Here is an 18,584-nt window from a genome sequence, read left to right on the forward strand (position 1 = left end):
GGGGTCATTGTGGATGCTGCAGGAGTGAGCACCAGGTCACTCTGTCCCCAGGGCATGGGGACCCAGCCCGGCCACCTCCTGTCCCAGCACGGTCCGGCACAAATCCCCGCTCACGCAAGGAGCTGTTCCAGGACATTTTGCGGCTGTCCGAGCCCCTGTTTGCCCCTGCCCGGTGCTGTCCCCGCTGTCCGGTTCTGTCCCCTCTCTCCGGTGCCGTCCCCGCTCCCTGCCGGCCCCCGGTGCCGCAGTCCCGCCCGCCCTCTGCTGGCACCGGGAAGAGCTTCCAAAAACCGGGAATATCGGCCTGGAAGGAGCGTCCGGGCTGGACCACATCGGCCCGACCCCGGCCAAGCCACCCAGTGCCACCCGTGCCATGGCAGGGACACCTCGCACTGCTCCAGCCCGGCCTTGGCACTGCCAGGGGTCCACGGCTGCTCTGGGAATTCCATCCCATTCCCTCCCAGCCAGGAATTCCTTCCCAATACCCACCCAAATTCCCCAGTTTGGTCCAGTTTGAGGCAGTTCCCTGTGTCCTGTCCCTCCATCCTTGTCCCCAGCCCTTCTCCTGGAGCCCCTTTAGGCTCTGAGCTCTTCCCCAGAGCCTTCTCCAGGCTGGACAATCCCAATTCCATCTCCAAAGAAAGCTCCAGGCTGGGAGCTCCCAATCTCTGCCCACACAGAGACACAGCTCCAATTAACCCAAAATAATTTTATTGTTGCCGTTGCTTCTGATACAAAAAAGGAATTCCACAAAGAGCCACCTCTCTGTGTGGGACAAGGGGCACAGGTTTGGGGTTTCAACACTTCCCCCCGAAAAAACCAACCAGCAAGAAATGTCAATATAAAACAAATTAAAAAAAAAACCAACAAAAAAAAAAAAAAAAAAAAACAAAAAAAAACAAAAAAAAAAAAAAAAAAACAAAAAAAACGAAACAAAACACCACACCAAAGAGGAGGAGAGGAAACCTTGAGCTTTGAGACTTTGGCTCAACACACGCACACAAACCCAGCTCTGCTAATTTATTATTATTATTATTAATACTTTTTGGATTTTGGTTTTTCTTTTTTTTTTTTTTTTTAAAAAAAAGCACCTGTTGGAAAAAAACAAACCAAAAATAATAATTAAAAAAAAAAACCAAAAAAACAAAAAAACAATCCCAAACATCAGGCCACCCATCCTGTCACAAGCTCTGGGACTCTTGTAAAATCCAGAGTCTGGAGCTGCTTTGAAGAGTTTTCAAGTCTGCCTGGAGCCCCGATACAGTAAACACACACATCCCCCACCCCAGAGAAATTCCCACCCCTCCAAAAAAACATAAAGCTACAGGAAAATGCACTCCTGACAGCACCGAGCCAGCATTGCTTTGGTGGTTTTCCATAAATATGGGAGGGTGGATGGATGGACACAGTGCAGAACGCTGGCCAGGAACCAGCACCCAGGAGCTGTGAGCACCTTGGACGGGGGATGAGGCAGCTCCTGGGAATGAGCACCTTTATCCCGGGAATGAGCACCTTTTATCCTGGGAATCAGCACCTTTTATCGTGGGAATGAGCCTCTTTTATCCCGGGAAGGAGCCTCTTTTATCCTGGGAATCAGCACCATTTATCACGGGAATGAGCACCCTAATTACAGGAATCAGCACCTTCTATCTTGGGAATCAGCACCTTTATCCCAGGAATGAGCACCTTTATCCTGGGAATGAGCATCTTAATCACAGGAATCAGCACCTTTATCCCGGGAATGAGCAGATCCTCAGCTGGGAGTGTCCTGGATAAGGGGGAGAGGTGGGAGCAGAGGGAGGGGAGTCCCTGCTCAGGAGTTTGGACTCTTTGGCTTTTGGGAGCTTTGTGAGCTCTGGCTCGGGCTTGGTCCCCAGAGCAGAGCATCCCCAGAGGTGCTGATTCCACAGGGACATTCCCCATGGCTGATCCCACAGGGACATTCCCCATGGCTGTTCCTGTGGTGGCTGATCCCACAGGGACGTTTCCCATGGCTGATTCCACAGGGACATCCCCATGGCTGTCCTGGTGGTGGCTGATCCTAGCAGGACATCCTCCATGGCTGTCCCAGCAGGTGCTGATTCCACAGGGACATTTTCCATGGCTGATCCTAGCAGGACATTCTCCATGGCTGTCCTGGTGGTCGCTGATCCTGCAAGGACAGGTCCTGGTGGTGGCTGATCCTACAAGGACAGGTCCTGGTGGTCGCTGATCCTACAAGGACAGTTCCTGTGCAGGCTGATCCTACAAGGACAGGTCCTGGTGGTGGCTGATCCTACAAGGACAGTTCCTGTGGTGGCTGATCCTACAAGGACAGGTCCTGGTGGTCGCTGATCCTACAAGGACAGGTCCTGGTGGTCGCTGATCCTACAAGGACAGTTCCTGTGGAGGCTGATCCTACAAGGACAGGTCCTGGTGGTGGCTGATCCTACAAGGACAGTTCCTGTGGAGGCTGATCCTACAAGGACAGGTCCTGGTGGTGGCTGATCCTACAAGGACAGTTCCTGTGGAGGCTGATCGCACAGGGATGTTTCCCATGGCTGATCCTAGTAGGACATCCCCATGGCTGTCCTGGTGGTGGCTGATCCTACAAGGACAGTTCCTGTGGTGGCTGATCCCACAGGGACATCCCCATGCTGTCCCAGCGGTGGCGGCGGCGGTGGCAGGAGAGGATCCCGTCGTTGTTGCCGGGGTGGGTGGCGAGGGGCAGGGCTGCGCTGTCGGGTGGGACTGGGGGGGGTCTCTGGTGGCTTTAGTAGAGCTGGAGCTGCAGCTTCATCCTCAGTGCCTGGCCCAGCTCCCCCGCCAAGTAGTCGAGGTGGTTGTCGGCCTCGAGTTTGTGCAGTTCCCGCCGGCGGGGCAGGCCCACGCTGACGATCTCCAGCACGTAGGTGCCCGGCAGGATTTTCTTGCGGCCCAGGTGCAGGAAGCTGAGCCCGTCCCTGTGGTGGATGCGGAACAGCCCCTCCTCGTTGCCCTGGGCGATGGCGTAGCGCACGCGGTTCTCCAGCGGCTCCAGGGCTGGAAGAAGCTCCAGGATGTGCTCCTTGTGCGCCAGCTCCGACAGGTTCAGCGCCATGGACAGCGGCGCCTCCACGTCCATGCTGGCCAGGTTCACCTCGTGATCCTGCTGGGAACAGCAAAATTAACACACCAACAGCACAGGTTTGTGCCCAAAAACAAGACAGAGGAGTCCTGACTCTCTTTGAATAAAGGGAGAACCGTGCTGGCCAGGTTCGCAGTGGCGTGATCCTGCTGGGAACAGCAAAATTAACACACAAACAGCACGGGTTTGTGCCCAAAAACAAGACAGAGGAGTCCCTGGGGTAACGGGATTCACTCCAGGCCCTGTTCCTGAAGGGATCCAGCCCCTGCCTTGCTCCAGCCCCTCCAGATGCCCTGGCTTCCTCACCTGGTGCCTCTCCGTGCCGTTGACGCTGCGCCGCTGCCGGCCCCTCTTGGGGTACCCGTTGATCTTGCACTCGTAGCACGTCTCGGGGGACAGCAGGTTGTCCTCATCCTCCTCCTGGGGCGCAGGCAGGTAGGGTCCCTTCCCAAACCCCAAGCCAGAAATGCAGTGGCTGGTGGCAGGAGAGCAGAGGGAATCCATGAATCCAACGGAAACGTCAGCACTCCCGCGTTCTCCGTGTGGGAAACGCCCAGAGGGCCACACGTGGATGTGCCTTACCCCTGCCCTGCTCTGAAGTACCCCCCGGGGCAGCCGCACAGGTACCCCCCGTCCGTGTTGGAGCAGCCGTAGCTGCAGGGGCTGCCCCCGGCCGAGCACTCGTCCACGTCCTGGCAGCCCCCGAAGGCCTGGTCGAAGTCGAAGCCCGAGGGACAGACGCACTTGAAGCTGCCCAGGGTGTTGTAGCAGGAGGCAGAGCCGCAGGCAGAGGGGCTGGAGCACTCGTTCTCATCTGCAGGGAGACACAGAGGGGGGGAATGGGGGAGTCAGGGAGTCGCAGAGCCGTGGGGTGTCACCCATGGGTGCAGGGTGCAGCCCACGGGTACAGGGTGCAGCCATGGGTACAGGGTGCATCCCACGGGGACACGGTGCATCCCACAGGTAAAGAGTGCATCCCAGGGGTACAGGGTAACTCCCATGGGTACAGGATACACCCCACAGGTAAAGGGTAACTCCTGTGGGTACAGGATACACCCCATGGGTACAGAATACATCCCATGGGTACAGGATACACCCTACAAGTGTGGGGTGCATCCTACAGGTACATGATACACCCCACAGAATGCGCCCCACACGTATGGGACACCTTCCCCAGGTATGGGACGCTTCCCCCAGGTACAGGATACACTCCTTAGGACGCATCCCACAGGTACAGAATGCACCCCACAGGTAAGGGACACCTCCACCAGGTATGGCACCCCTCCCCAGGTATGGCACCCCTCCCCAGTGCCCCCACTCACCCACGCACTGGTTCCACTGGTAGTGCTGCACGTAGCCCTGGGGGCAGCCGCAGCGGTACCCGCCCAGCACGTTCTGGCAGCCGTGCTGGCACCGGTGGTTCCCGTCACACTCGTCCACATCTGCACCCAAGGGACACACAGGGACCTCACACACTGTCCCCTGGGCCTGGGGGGGCTCAGGGACCCGCCTGGCACCCTCCAGGCTGCTCCTGTGCCCCATTCTGGCCCTGCAGTGACACCCCCAGCTCCCACACAGCCCTGCTGGGATGGTCCCTGATCCCAGCTGTGGCCTGAGCTGTCCCCAGCTCTGCTCTGAGATCTCTCCTGCTGGAATGTGGCACCATTCCCTTCCCCAGGGATCCCCCAGTCCAAGCCCCAGCCCTGCCCAGACCCCCCAGCAACCCCACCCCATCCCTGAGAGCATTGTCCAAACACTCCTGAAGTTCCCATCAGGACCGAGGCTCCTCAGGGAACCTCAGAGTTCCTCCCCATGGGAGCTCCCTGGGGGCCCAGCCCCACCTTCACAGTTGACCCCGGAGCTGTCCAGGGAAAATCCCTTCTGGCACTCGCAGTTGTAGCTGCCCGGGGTGTTCAGGCACTGCCCCTTGGCTCCACACAGCGAGGGCTGGGCTGTGCACTCGTTGTTGTCTGCAAAACACCACCAGCAGGGCTTTGTGGCCATGAAATCCACCTGGAAATCCACCCGGAATTCCACCTGGAAATCCACCCCTGACCACCTGGAAATCCACCTGGAAATCCATCCCTGGCCACCTGGAAATCCACCTGGAAATCCACCCCTGACCACCTGGAAATCCACCTGGAAATCCACCCCTGACCACCTGGAAATCCATCCCTGGCCATCTGGAAATCCATCCCTGGTGACCTGGAAATCCACCTCTGGCCACCTGGAAATCCACCTGGAAATCCATCTCTGGCCACCTGGAAATCCACCTGGAAATCCATCCCTGGCCACCTGGAAATCCACCTGGAAATCCATCCCTGGCCACCTGGAAATCTATCCCTGGTGACCTGGAAATCCACCCGGAATTCCACCTGGAAATCCACCCCTGACCACCTGGAAATCCACCTGGAAATCCATCTCTGGTGACCCGGAAATCCACCTGGAAATCCACCCCTGACCACCTAGAAATCCACCCCTGGAAATCCATCCCTCACCATCTGAAAGTTCATCCCTGGTGACCTGAAAATCCATCACTGGCCACCTGAAAATCCATCTGGAAATCCACCTGGAAACCCACCCCTGGCCACCTGGATGTCCACCCCTGGCCCTGTGGCCACCTCAGATGGAGAGGCAGAGCAGCAGAGGGGCAATGCAGCCACTGGCAGGGTGATGCAGAGGGACAGGGCTCAGTTTGGGGAGTTTGGGGGCTGGGAATTCTCTCACATTCTCTGCTGAGCCAGAGCAGCTCGGTGGGAACGGGAAGAGCAGGAATTAATTGTGCACTGAGGAACTGGGCACTGAGGAGTTGGGCACTCACCAGTGCAGGGCAGGAATTGGGCACTCAGGAAATGAACTGGGCACTCAGGAATTGAACTGGGCACTCAGGAATAGAACTGGGCACTCAGGAATTGAATTGGGCACTCACTCAGGAATTGGGCACTCAGGAATTGAACTGGGCACTCAGGAATTGAATTGGGCACTCAGGAATTGAACTGGGCACTCAGGAATTGAATTGGGCACTCAGGAATTGAACTGGGCAGTCAGGAATTGAACTGGGCACTCAGGAATTGAATTGGGCACTCACCAATGCAGGGCAGGAATTGGGCACTCAGGAATTGAATTGGGCACTCACCAATGCAGGGCAGGAATTGGGCACTCAGGAATTGAATTGGGCACTCAGGAATTGAACTGGGCACTCAGGAATTGAATTGGGCACTCACCAATGCAGGGCAGGAATTGGGCACTCAGGAATTGAATTGGGCACTCACTCAGGAATTGGGCACTCAGGAATTGAACTGGGCACTCAGAAATTGAATTGGGCACTCAGGAATTGAACTGGGCACTCAGGAATTGGGCACTCAGGAACTGAATTGGGCACTCAGGAATTGGGCACTCAGGAATTGAATTGGGCACTCACTCAGGAATTGGGCACTCAGGAATTGAATTGGGCACTCACTCAGGAATTGGGCACTCAGGAATTGAATTGGGCACTCACTCAGGAATTGAATTTTGCACTCACCAATGCAGGACGAGTGGTGCTGGGTGAAGCCAGGGGGGCACTTGCAGTTGAAGCTCCCGATGACGTTGACACAGAGGAACTGGCAGTTGTGCTGCTTGGTGGAGCACTCATCCAGGTCTGGGGGGACAAGGAGAAGGTCTCAGTTTGTCCCCTCTGAGGCTGTGACACCTCAGTGTCCCTCTGGATGCACAGCAGCAGCCCCAGCTCCCCTGAAGTTCTCCCAGGGGAAGGACAAACCTGTCCCCACCTCATACCCATTATTTTCCTTGTTTTTCCCAATGATTTCCCCCAGTTTTGCCCATTATTATTTTCTCCCAATTTCCCCATTATTTTTCCCATTTCCCCCCATTTTTCCCAATTATTTTCCCCCATTTTTCCCAATTATTTCCCCCATTTTTCCCCATTCATTTTCCATCATTTCCCCAGTTATTTCCCCCCATTTTTCCCAATTATTTTCCCCCATTTTTCCCAATTATTTACCCCTGTTTTTTCCAGTTATTTTCCCCCAATTTTCCCAATTATTTCCCCCCATTTTTCCTAATTATTTTACCCCCATTTTTCCCTATTATTTCCCCCCATTTTTCCCAATTATTTCCCCCCATTTTTCCCAATTATTTTCCCCCATTTTTCCCTATTATTTTTCCCCCATTTTTCCCCAATAATTTCCCCCATTTTCCCCACTTATTTCCTCCCATTTTTCCCAATTATTTTCCCCCATTTTTCCCAATTATTTCCCCCCATTTCCCCCACTTATTTCCTCCCATTTTTCCCAATTATTTCCCCCCATTTTTCCCAATTATTTCCCCCATTTTTCCCAATTATTTCACCCCATTTTCCCAGTGATTTTTCCCATTTTCCCCCATTATTTCTCCAAAATTTTCCTGATTAATTTCCCCCAATTTCCCCATTATTTTCCCACCCCACACAGACACGTCAGCAAGATGCAGGGGTGTTCCCCTGCCTCTCCTGCAGGTCACAGGCTCTCCCAGACCCTGAGGCCAGGTTCCCACACTGTGGGGTGGGCACAGCCCCAGCCTGGCTGGTGACAATGCCACGTGCTGGGGACATCCCTCTGAGCTCCCTGGAGCTCAGGATGTGCTGTGCAATCTCCAGGACGGAACCAAGAGGATTTTTCCCCCGATGAGCCACACCTGGAGCGCGGAAGGGTCAAACCCTCACGCGTGGCACCTTTCCCCACATCTTCCTGCTGATGTTTTTCCACATCTGGCTGCCCTGTCCCCTGTCTCCCAGCTCCCTGCTCCTGTACCTTTGCAGATCTTGCCATCCTCCTGCAGGACGTAGCCCCGGGGGCAGGAGCACTGGTAGCTGCCCTCGGTGTTCTTGCAGATGAAGTTGCAGGGCTTTGGGGACTGGTTACACTCGTCCAGATCTGCACTCCAGGGACAAAACACATCAGCTTGTGCTGCTGGGCAGGGTCCCCTCCACCCCTCCCAGCCCACTCAGGGGCTCCTGAACAGAAGGTTTTGTGCTCAGGGCTGACATATCCCCATGGATTGCAGCATTCCTGGATAAACACCCCATTGTCACTCTCCAGGAAGCAGCTGAGGGCTTTGGGGGAGCAGCTCAGTTCGAGCCAGCACAACAAATCTGTGACAAATCCTGCAGGGAGAGCGCTGTGATTCCAGATGTTTATGCCAACATCTGGATCCCAGCAGGGCGCTCAGCCTGCCTGGAACCAGCTGTGCTGCCTGGAAGGGGCTGGCAGCTCCCAGATTTCAGCTCAGATCCCAGTCCTAGGCTCGGGGAAGACTGAACTCATTTTTAAGGAGTTAAAGAAAGACTTGGAAGTGAACAGGGCGGAGATCCAGACCCACAGCTCTGGGGAGTCGAGGGGAGGGTGGGTCCCAGGTGGGGTTAAGGACCAGGAAGGGCAGCCCAGGTGTAGCAGACTCCATGGAGGATTGAGATTTAACAGCAGGAACTGCTGAGTTATGATGAGACAGCAAAATAAGCTCCTGTCTTCTGTCTTGACCCATAGGTTATCTCTGTAACCCCACAGGCCACTTTTCCCTAACCCTTACTATTGGGAAAGCTTGGATCCCCCTATACCCTATAAAAGGGGCTGTTTTAGCCCATCTGACAGAAGAAGAGCTGTCACTGGAACCCTTCACAGATCCCTCAATAAACCATCGCTGTGGACCTCTCCTTCTCCTCTCTCCCCATCTGCTTCTGCCCCAGCCAAAGGCGCCCTAGCGAGCCAGCAAAGAGCTGAAATCCTGAGAGAGCTGAAATCCCAAGAGAGCTGAAATCACTAAAGAGCTGAAATCACTGAGCTTGCTAAGGGTAGCCAGCTGACGGGGTATTCGGGCACTCTGTCTCCAAGAGGGACTGAGGTACCCGGAATGGCCTGCATCACTCTGAGATAAGCCCAATATCTGGGTTGTATCACCCGGGGCTGGTGGGGCTGTGCCCAGTGCCCGGCTCACCCTGGCAGGCAGTGCCCGTGATGTCCGGGGTGTAGCCCAGGCGGCAGTGGCAGCGGAAGGAGCCGATGCTGTTGATGCACTGCCCATTCCTGCACAGGTTGGGCAGCACCTTGCACTCGTCGATGTCTGTGAAGAGAGGGACAGGAGGAGCTGTCAGTGCCAGCACAGCTCACTCCCCACAAAAAGCTTATCTGGTGTTCGTTATCAGATAATTCACATAGCTCAAGTGTCTGGGGGTTATTTTGGCAGCTCACAAGTGGCAATAAACATCCCCCTGCTGAAGTGGGAGCTGGGAAGATGAACTGGATTTGTGGCTCAGCTGTCACAAAGCAGAAATCTTCTGCACATTCCCTGGAGGTGTGTGGGGTTTGTCCCCAGAGCAGGGATGGAGGCTGAGTGAAGGACTCTGTTAATTAATATAATATACTATACTACACTACACTATACTACACTACACTATACTATACTATACTATACTATACTATACTATACTATATTATACTATGATAAATATACTATAGTATACTATACTATACTATAATATACTATACTATAATATACTATAATATAATATACTATACTATAATATAATATAATATACTATAATATAATATAATATATATTGTATATTACTAAATCTATATTATATTAATATTATTAATATTAATACATTAATATAAATATTAATATATTAATATACGTTATAATCTATAATATGCTATATTACATTATTATATTATATATTAATATATTAACATAATATTAATATATTGTTATATTAATATATTAATATAAATATAATTAATATTGTATATTGTCATTAAAGTTACATTATATTATATTATATTATATTATATTATATTATATTATATTATATGATATTATATTATATTATATTATATTAATCATATCATATCATATCCTTCTAAGAGCATGGAGTCAGATTCATCATTTCCTCCTCCATCCTGGGGACCCAGCAAACACCCCAGTGCCCCACTGACCTCTGCCATCCGTGGAGTAGCCAGGGCCGTGGGGACACATCTTCTTGTAGTGGGCAGTGCCAGGCAGGGGGCAGAGCTCGCACTGGGGGCCCCAGCTGCGCCCGCTGTTGCAGCAGCACTCGGACTTGGTGACCAGGTTGCGGTTGGTGGAAGACATCTGGCACATGGTCTGCAGCACCTCCGTGAAGCAGAAGCCTTGCCGGGTGTCTGGGCACAGAAAGGGGGACACGAATTCAGGCTCTGGGGCAGTGCCAGCACCAGGGGGAACCCAGGTGGTGCCAGGGAGCCTGGGGGAGTTTGGATAAAGGGGATGCTGCAACAGCTTTCCTGCTCAGGAGCAAAGAATCCCAGAGAGGTTTGGGTTGGAGAGACCTTAAACCCACCTGGTGCCACCCTTGCCATGGGCAGGGACACCTCCCACTGTCCCAGGGTGTCCCAAATCCCATCCAAACTGGCCTTGAACAGTTCCAGGGGCAGCCACAGCTGTGCCAGGTCCTCCCCACCCTCCAGGGAACAACTCCTGCCCAGTATCCCACCTGCCAGCAGGAATCCATCCCCTGTGTCCCTGTCCCCAGTCCCTTCCCGCTCTCTGAGCCCCTCTGAACCTCCAAAAATCTGCCTGTGGTGCCGGGGGGCGCTGTAGCAGCCCAGCAGGGCATTACCGATGCACTCGGTGCCCGAGGCGCTGACTTCAAAGCCCTCGTTGCAGTCGCAGCGGTAACTGCCGGCCGTGTTCACGCAGCGCCCGTTGGGGCAGATCCCCGGCTTGCTGCGGCACTCGTTCTCATCTGCAGGGAGGAGCACACACTCAGAGCCCTGCTGAGGGCAGGCACAGACCTGCCCGGCTCCCCACTGCCCGTGGAGAGACCTCACTGAGCCCCTGAGGGTCCCTTCCGTGTCTTTGGGCAGCTGGGAGGAACCTCAACCTGGGGTTCCTCCATGGGGAAAACATCCACCCATCCCAGAGCTCTTCCAGGGCAGGGTGGCCAGAACTCAGCTTCCCTGGCTTGGCCATGCTCCAGCTGCTGCTGGGATTGGATTGGGTTGGGTTGGGTTGGATTGGGTTGGACTGGATTGGGTTGAGTTGGGTTGGGTTGGAGTGGGTTGGACTGGACTGGATTGGATTGGGTTGGGTTGGACTAGATTGGGTTGGACTAGATTGGGTTGGACTGGGTTGGGTTGAGTTGGGTTGGTTGGATTGGGTTGGACTTGATTGCGTTGGGTTGGACTGGATTGGGTTGGGCTGGGTTGGACTAGATTGGGTTGGACTGGATTGAGTTGGACTGGATTGGGTTGGACCGGATTGGACTGGACTGGATTGGATTGGAGCTGTCTCTGTCCCGTGCGGCTCTGGGCTGTTCATTCCTCCCCATCCCAAAGGCAGCTTGGAACACTCAGAAATACTCAAAGGCAAGGACACCTGGCCCAGGGCGGCTCCAGGGATGGACAAAGGTTTTGTGTGTCCTATTGGGACACTCAGAAAGTTGTGACATGTGGGAAAGCCCAGGGAGGAGCTCAAGGATGTAAAACAGAAAAGGATGTAAACTACAGAACGATGTAAAGCAAAGAAGGATGTATAACAGAGAAGGATGTAAAGCAAAGAAGGATGTAAAGCACAAGTCTGTGGATGATCCCTCAGAGAGGAACATTGCTGTCTGTGCCCCAGGAGTGCCCCAGGAATGCCCCTGGTACCTGTGCAGCCCTCGCCGTCGGGCCTGCGCTGCATGCCAGGAGGGCAGATGCACATGAAGGTGCCGATGAGGTTCTTGCAGAGCATCCCCCGGGACTCACAGTCGTGCAGCCCCTCTGCACACTCGTCCAGATCTGCAACGAGACCCATCAGAGCCCCTGCCAGCCCTGCCAGCCTGCACTGCCCCACACATCCCTTCAGCCTCAGCCAGCCTGGCTGGCACTCAGGTTAAAAAGTGTCATGGAATGAGTTGGGACTTTGAAACTCATCCAGTGCCATGGCAGGGACATCTTCCACCGTCCCAGACTGCTCCAAGCCTTGGACACTTCCAAGGATCCAGGGGCAGCTTTCCTGGGAAACCTGCCCACCCTCCCAGGGAACAATTCCTTCCTGCCAGGACACCGAGGTGGGTGATGGTGAGAAAAGCCAGCTCAGAATTCCCACCTGGCCAGGTGCAGGGGCTGGGGGCAGTCTGGGCCGTGCCCTGGGGGCTGCAGAAGGGGTTTTACCTCTGCACATCCTCCTGTCCTCCCGCAGGGCGTAGCCAGAGGGGCAGGTGCACTCGTAGGAGCCGAAGGTGTTGATGCAGCGGAAGGCGCAGAGCAGGGGGTTCAGGGAGCACTCGTTGATGTCTGCAGGGAGGAGAGGACAGAACTCACCTGGGTGCCCTCAGGAGCTCCCCAGGGCACATCCACCTTGCTGGCAATCCATCCCACACCAGAGCTTTGCTCCACCAAAGCCTCCTGCTGTCTCTGCCCTTGCAGAGGGACAGACCCCTGGTGTCCCAGCAGCTTTGGGGGGAATGGGCTGCTGGTCCTTGGGGAGGCAGCTCCTGTGCTCATCCAGGGCTCCAGGCTTCCTCCTGGGCTCCAGAGGGAGCTGAAGGAGCCCACTATGGAGAGGAGCCTCACCCAGCTTTCCACACCACCCATGGGGGGCTGGCCCAGGCAGGGAGCAGGGGGTAACACAAAGCCCAGGGTGGTGGGAATGAAGGGGCTGGGCCAGACAGGGAGCAGGGGGTAACACAAAGCCCAGTGGGGTGGGAATGAAGGGGCTGGGCCAGACAGGGAGCAGGGGGTCCCACAAAGCCCAGTGGGGTGGGAATGAAGGGGCTGGCCCCCAGGTCATTACCTTCACAGGTCATCATGGGCCCCGGCTCAAAGCCCTCGTCGCAGGCGCACTCGAAGCCTCCCACCACGTTGGTGCAGGTGCCATTCCCACAGGGATTGCCAATGGAGCACTCATCGGTGTCTGGGGAGCACAGAACGTGAGGAGGAGGAGGAGGAGGATGATGGGGAAGGGCTGGGCTCTTGCAGGCAGAGCACTCCAAGTGTCCCAGCAGAGCCGGGATGGAAGGGAAGGGGTGAGGGAGCAGCGATTCCCTCTCTCCACGTGCACATACGGATCCATCCCCTCTGGAGTGATGGGGATGGAGCAGGAGGGAACAGGAGGGAGCGGGGCACCCCCCAGACCCCCCAGGCCCCCCCAGAGCCTCACCCACGCAGTTGACCCCGGTGTAGTCCAGGTTGTAGCCGAAGGGGCACTCGCAGCGGAAGGAGCCGTCGGTGTTGATGCAGGCGCCGTTGATGCACACCCCCAGGTTCTCCGAGCACTCGTTCACATCTGGAAATGGAAAATTTGCAGCTTCACACGGCCACAAAATCCCCTGTCCCCTCAGCACTGCCACGGGATGCTCAGGGAGTCTCATTTCCTCTGCAGAGCTGAAGGATGAAGCCCTGGTGAGCAGTTTGGGGGATTTGGGGTGCCCAGTCTGGTGTGTCCCCCCAAGATCCCATCCTGCTCTCCAGCAGCCCAGGACTCATCAATTCCAAGCAACAACCCCCAGCCCAAACTTCTGCTCGTCCCTCCACACAGCCTCACCTTCCCGGGTGTCACCTGGGCCTGGGATGGCCCCGTGGCCATAGGGACACAGCTCCTGGAAGGCAACTGGGAGAGAAAGGAAAAGCGGGAATGAAAAGACAAAGAAACGCGGGATGTGCTGATGGGATTCTGCTCCCAGCAGCTGAAACGGGCTTTGAAGGCTTCTAGAAGTGGGGACACACCAAGGACTCTCCCGTGGGGACACAGCCACTGTTCCTATGGGGACACACCCATCCCTCCATAGGGACACACCCATTTCTCTCCCATGAGGACACACCCGTGAGGACACACCCATCCCTGCTCCCCTGGGGACACCCGTGTCCCTGTCCCCTCCCTACCGTTGCCCTCCTGCGGGCACAGCTCGCAGGGGTCTCCCCAGCCCTCCCCGGGCATTTTGCTGCAGCAGCACCGAGCCTTGGTGGTGTTGAAGGCCTTGGGCACCGAGCACTTCCCGTTGTCGAAGCGAGTGAAGCAGAAGCTCTGGCGGGTGTCTGGGGGAGGATGGGGACGTGCCAAGGTCAGGGAGGTTCCGGGGATTCTGCAGGAATCCCAGGAATCGGGCACTGACCGAAGCAGCGGCGGCCGTTGTCGGACAGCACGAAGCCGGGCGGGCACACGCACTGGAAGCTGCCGGGGGTGTTGGTGCACGTCCCAAAGAGGCAGATGTTGGGCTCCTCCTCGCACTCGTTGATGTCTGGGAGCAGCAGGGACACAGCCAGGGGTCATTGGAGGAGGTGAGGCGGGTGAGCACCGCCCCTGCCCCACCCCACAGCCCTCCTGTAGGGGAAATGGGCACTGCAACGCCCCAAAGCCTCTTGTGCCACCAGGGCTGGGCTTGCCTGGCTCCCTGCAGGGATTTGGGGGTGCTGACCCCCCTGGGGTGCCCTGACCCCCTCAGGAAGGACAGATGGGGTGTGCAGGGGCTGTGATGGGGGCACAGGGCAGGCCTTACCAATGCAGTTGTCGTTCTGCACCTCGTAGCCAGGAGGGCAGATGCAGCGGAAGGAGCCCTCCAGGTTCTGGCAGGTGCCAGGGGAGCAGGTCCCGGGCAGGCTCACGCACTCGTTGATGTCTGGAGAGGGGAAAACAGCCAGGGGTGAGGTCTGGGCTCTGCTCTGAGCACCTCAGGGTGCACCAGGCCCCGCCTTGCCCCAAAGGTGATGTGGAATGGGGGAGATATTTCCAGGATGGTTCTCAGGGTATCCCTGGTAGGACTTTGGGGCATGAACAGGATGTTCCTCCCACTGCCTGCAGGTCCCAGCACAGGGAGGGACAGGCCTGGAGGGAGATGGAGGCAGGGAGGGGCCAGCCCAGCTCTCCATGGGCATCTCAATGAGCTGGCTTTGCTTCCAGGGGACTTTGCGGGTGCTTCTGGAGAATGGAACTGCTGGGAGCAGCTTGGGGACCACATGGACAGCACCAGGCAGGCCAGAGGACCCTGGCCATGGAGTGGACACTGGGGTGGACACTCACCCACACAGTTCTTGCCGTCGGGGGTGCGGTCGTAGCCCTCCTGGCACAGGCACTGGAAGGAGCCCACGCTGTTGATGCACTGCCCGTTCCTGCACACCTGCCCCACCAGCGACGAGCACTCGTCCACGTCTGCAGAGCCACAGCAACAGTGCCAGGTGTCACCCGTGGGTGACAGCCAGCAGGGCCGGCCCCAGGGGTGTCCCCAGGGCTGGGCACTCACCCATGCAGTCGTTGTTGTGGGTGAGCTCGAAGCCAGGGAAGCACAGGCAGTTGTAGGAGCCCACGGTGTTCTTGCAGGTCCCGTTGCCGCAGGGCTGGCGGTCACACTCGTCGATGTCTGCGGGGACAGGGACACACCTGAGAGGCCAGGGGGCTGCAGGGACAGCCTGGGGACAGGCACAGGCTGGGGAGGGCCTGGGGACAGCCTGGGGACAAGCTGCAGAGCACAGGGACAGCCTGGGGACAGGCTGCAGGGCAGGACACTCAGCTGTCCCTGGCAGAACCCTGGAGTGTCAGGGACTTGTGTCCCCCTGGTGTGGCACTGACCAGTGGAGCGACACTGACCCAGGGAATGTGACACTGACCCGGGGGATGTGACACTGACCCAGGGTGGGTGACACTGACCCAAGGATGCGACACTGACCCATGCACATGGTCTGCTCCCCGGTGGCCTTGAAGCCGTTGTGGCAGATGCAGACGTAGCTGCCCTCGGTGTCCACGCAGTCGCCGTGGCTGCACACGTTGGGGATCTCCTGGCACTCGTTGCGACCTGGAACGGGGCCCAGGGGGTGCAGGTGAGGGGCAGGGAGGGGACAGGTGGGGAGAGCAGAGCCCCGCCCATGGTTCTGGACAGGTGACTTGACAGACAATGAGATTTATGTGCTGTCATCCCAAAAAAGGGGGGTGTGATCAGGTGTGTGTTCAGGGTGTGATCAGGTGTGTCCCAGGTGTGTTTCCCAAGTGTCTCCAGGTATGACCAAGTGTAGACCAGGTGTGTTCCAGGTAAGTTTTTCAGATGTAAGTGGCTCACATATGACAAGGTGTGTCCCAGGTGTGTCCAGGTACACTCAGGTGTGTTTCCCAGGTGTGTCCCAGGTATGACCAGGTGTGTCTCAGGTGTGTTTCCCAGGTGTGTCCCAGGTATGACCAGGTGTGTCTCAGGTGTGTTTTTCAGATGTGAGTGGCTCACTTATGACCAGGTGTGTCCCAGGTGTGTTTCCCAGATGTGCCCAGGTATTTCCAGGTGTGTCCCAGGTGTTTCCCAGGTGCGTATCCCAGGTGCACCCAGGTGTGTCCCAGGTGTGTGTCCCAGGTGAGCTCAGGTGTGTCCCAGGTGTATCCCAGGTGTTTCCCAGGTGTGCCCAGGTGTTTCACCCAGGTGTGCCCCAGATGTACCCAGGTGTGCCCCAGGTGTGTTGCCCAGCTGTGTCCTTACCCACGCAGGCTCCCCCTGGGGACAGCCGGTACCCCGTGGCGCACTCGCAGCGGAAGCTGCCGGGGATGTTGACGCACTCGGCGTGCCGCTGGCACAGCGTCTCCCCGCTGCTGCACTCGTCGATGTCTGCGGGGACAGAGGGCACGGGGACACTGGGGTGGCACCGGGATCAATGCAGGGGGATCCCGGGAATGGTTGAGCGGGGCTGGGATCACTGATCCCGGTGGGAACAGCTCGGGAAAGGACCACGGGGATTGGGGCGTGCGACTCCCAGTGCTGGGCGGGCCATCCCAAAAATCCCCTCTGTGGAACAGGACACCCCAAAAATCCCCCCGTGGAGCTGCCACAGCCCCGTGGCAGTGTCCCAAGCCAGGAGGAGCTGGAACTCCCCGGAATTCCCGAGGTACCTTCGCAGATGAGCAGGATGTTGTTGTAGCTGAAGCCGATGGGGCACTCGCAGCGGAAGCTCCCGATCTGGTTGATGCAGACGCCGTTGGTGCAGATGGCCGGGATCTCGCTGCACTCATCGATATCTGCACCAGTGCAACATCAGCATCCCACCCTCTGAATCCCAGGAATGCTCCACAGCATCAGCATCCCAACCCTGGCATCCCAGGAATGCTCCACAGCATCAGCATGCCACCCTCTACATCCTGGGAATGCTCCACAGCATCATCATCCCATCCCTGCATCCCAGGAATGCTCCACACCATCATCATCCCATCCCTGCATCCCAGGAATGCTCCACAGCATCAGCATGCCAACCCTGCATCCCAGGAACGCTCCACAGCATCAGCATGCCAACCCTGCATCCTGGGAATGCTCCACACCATCATCATCCCATCCCTGCATCCCAGGAATGCTCCACAGCATCAGCATGCCATCCCTGCATCCCAGGAATGCTCCACAACATCAGCATCCCACCCTCTACATCCTGGGAATGCTCCACACCATCATCATCCCATCCCTGCATCCCAGGAATGCTCCACAGCATCAGCATTTTGGGAAGGCTCCACCCAGGACACGGCCCCTGCTTGCCCTGAGTGCGTCCCTGCAGTAACAGCTCAGCTCTGGGGATGGAAATGGGGAGCCCAGGGGGTCACTGGAATATTGGGATGGCTCTAGGGTCCCACCATCTCCTTCTGTTGCACTTCCTTCCCAGGAAAGAAGATTAACTCATCTCCACCTCTTCAGTCCCTGGCACTGCCAAGCCTCTTCTCCTTGCCCCAACCTTTCATTCCCTAAGAAAGAAGCTCCCATGGGATGACAGGGGCAGCCCTGGCCCCATGGGATGCAGGATTCACTCACCAATGGGTTTCCCAGTGTGGATGTCAATGATGAATCCAGGGGCTTGGTTCCCACACAGGATCTGGTACTCGGCTGGAAAGGGAACACCGAGCTCATGGCAGTGCCCAGGGAGGGCCAGGAGTGCTGGAATTGGGCTCTGAGAGGCACCAGGGGCTCCCCACTGTGCTGGGAGTCACCCCCAGAACGCTCTCCTTCCTCCCCATTCACTTGTTGGTGCTCATGCCCCAAATTTCATGGGAAAATGGGAAAATTGATGGGACAGGGATCACATGGGAAGGCTTATGGTGGGCAGGGGTGGCACAGGGACACTGTGAGGGCACTTAGGAGTGGCACAGGGACCCTGTGGGGACACTTACCGCTGGCAGGGGTGGGACAGGGCTCGCAGGGTTTGTTCCAGGCCTTGCCAATGTTGTAGGAGCAGCAGCACATCTTCTTGGTCATGTTGAAGGACAGCTCGTTCTCGCAGGTGTCGTTGTAGTTGCGGTAGCAAACGCTCTTCCTCATGTCTGCAAGGGCAGTGCCAGGCTTGGGAGAGCCCTGGGAGTGGCACTGCCAGCCCCAGGGATGGCAGGAAAGGCCTCCAAATGGAGCCCAAGCCATCACTCAGAGCAGAGCACCGAGTGCCACATCCATCCCTGAATCCCAGCTCCTGTTTCCAGCACTTCTGCTCCATCCCATTGGCACAGCCCCCTCTGGGATGGCAGTGCCAGCCCCCTCCCC

At 56.6% G+C, this 18,584-nt stretch overlaps 1 protein-coding gene across 1 annotated transcript in view; it reads right to left on the reverse strand.

The window, feature by feature from the left end:
* Positions 1-2,752: 2,752 nt before the first annotated feature.
* The window catches only part of LOC132084430 (fibrillin-2-like), a 67,792-nt gene continuing 51,960 nt past the window's right edge, over positions 2,753-18,584 (reverse strand). The window contains exons 40-64 of the mRNA XM_059489498.1: positions 18,221-18,370; positions 17,865-17,936; positions 16,964-17,089; positions 16,557-16,682; positions 15,765-15,890; positions 15,342-15,458; positions 15,122-15,250; positions 14,601-14,720; positions 14,217-14,342; positions 13,987-14,139; positions 13,649-13,714; positions 13,265-13,390; positions 12,899-13,018; positions 12,277-12,399; positions 11,770-11,901; positions 10,740-10,865; positions 10,078-10,284; positions 9,077-9,202; positions 7,897-8,019; positions 6,630-6,746; positions 4,948-5,076; positions 4,429-4,548; positions 3,689-3,920; positions 3,413-3,581; positions 2,753-3,127 (exon numbers count right to left, since the gene is read on the reverse strand). Coding sequence (XP_059345481.1) covers positions 2,753-3,127; positions 3,413-3,581; positions 3,689-3,920; positions 4,429-4,548; positions 4,948-5,076; positions 6,630-6,746; positions 7,897-8,019; positions 9,077-9,202; positions 10,078-10,284; positions 10,740-10,865; positions 11,770-11,901; positions 12,277-12,399; positions 12,899-13,018; positions 13,265-13,390; positions 13,649-13,714; positions 13,987-14,139; positions 14,217-14,342; positions 14,601-14,720; positions 15,122-15,250; positions 15,342-15,458; positions 15,765-15,890; positions 16,557-16,682; positions 16,964-17,089; positions 17,865-17,936; positions 18,221-18,370 — 3,536 coding nt within the window. The remainder of the gene's footprint in view (positions 3,128-3,412; positions 3,582-3,688; positions 3,921-4,428; positions 4,549-4,947; positions 5,077-6,629; positions 6,747-7,896; positions 8,020-9,076; positions 9,203-10,077; positions 10,285-10,739; positions 10,866-11,769; positions 11,902-12,276; positions 12,400-12,898; positions 13,019-13,264; positions 13,391-13,648; positions 13,715-13,986; positions 14,140-14,216; positions 14,343-14,600; positions 14,721-15,121; positions 15,251-15,341; positions 15,459-15,764; positions 15,891-16,556; positions 16,683-16,963; positions 17,090-17,864; positions 17,937-18,220; positions 18,371-18,584) is intronic.

The sequence above is a fragment of the Ammospiza nelsoni genome, chromosome 27, assembly GCF_027579445.1.
Source record: "Ammospiza nelsoni isolate bAmmNel1 chromosome 27, bAmmNel1.pri, whole genome shotgun sequence".
Taxonomy (NCBI): domain Eukaryota; kingdom Metazoa; phylum Chordata; class Aves; order Passeriformes; family Passerellidae; genus Ammospiza; species Ammospiza nelsoni.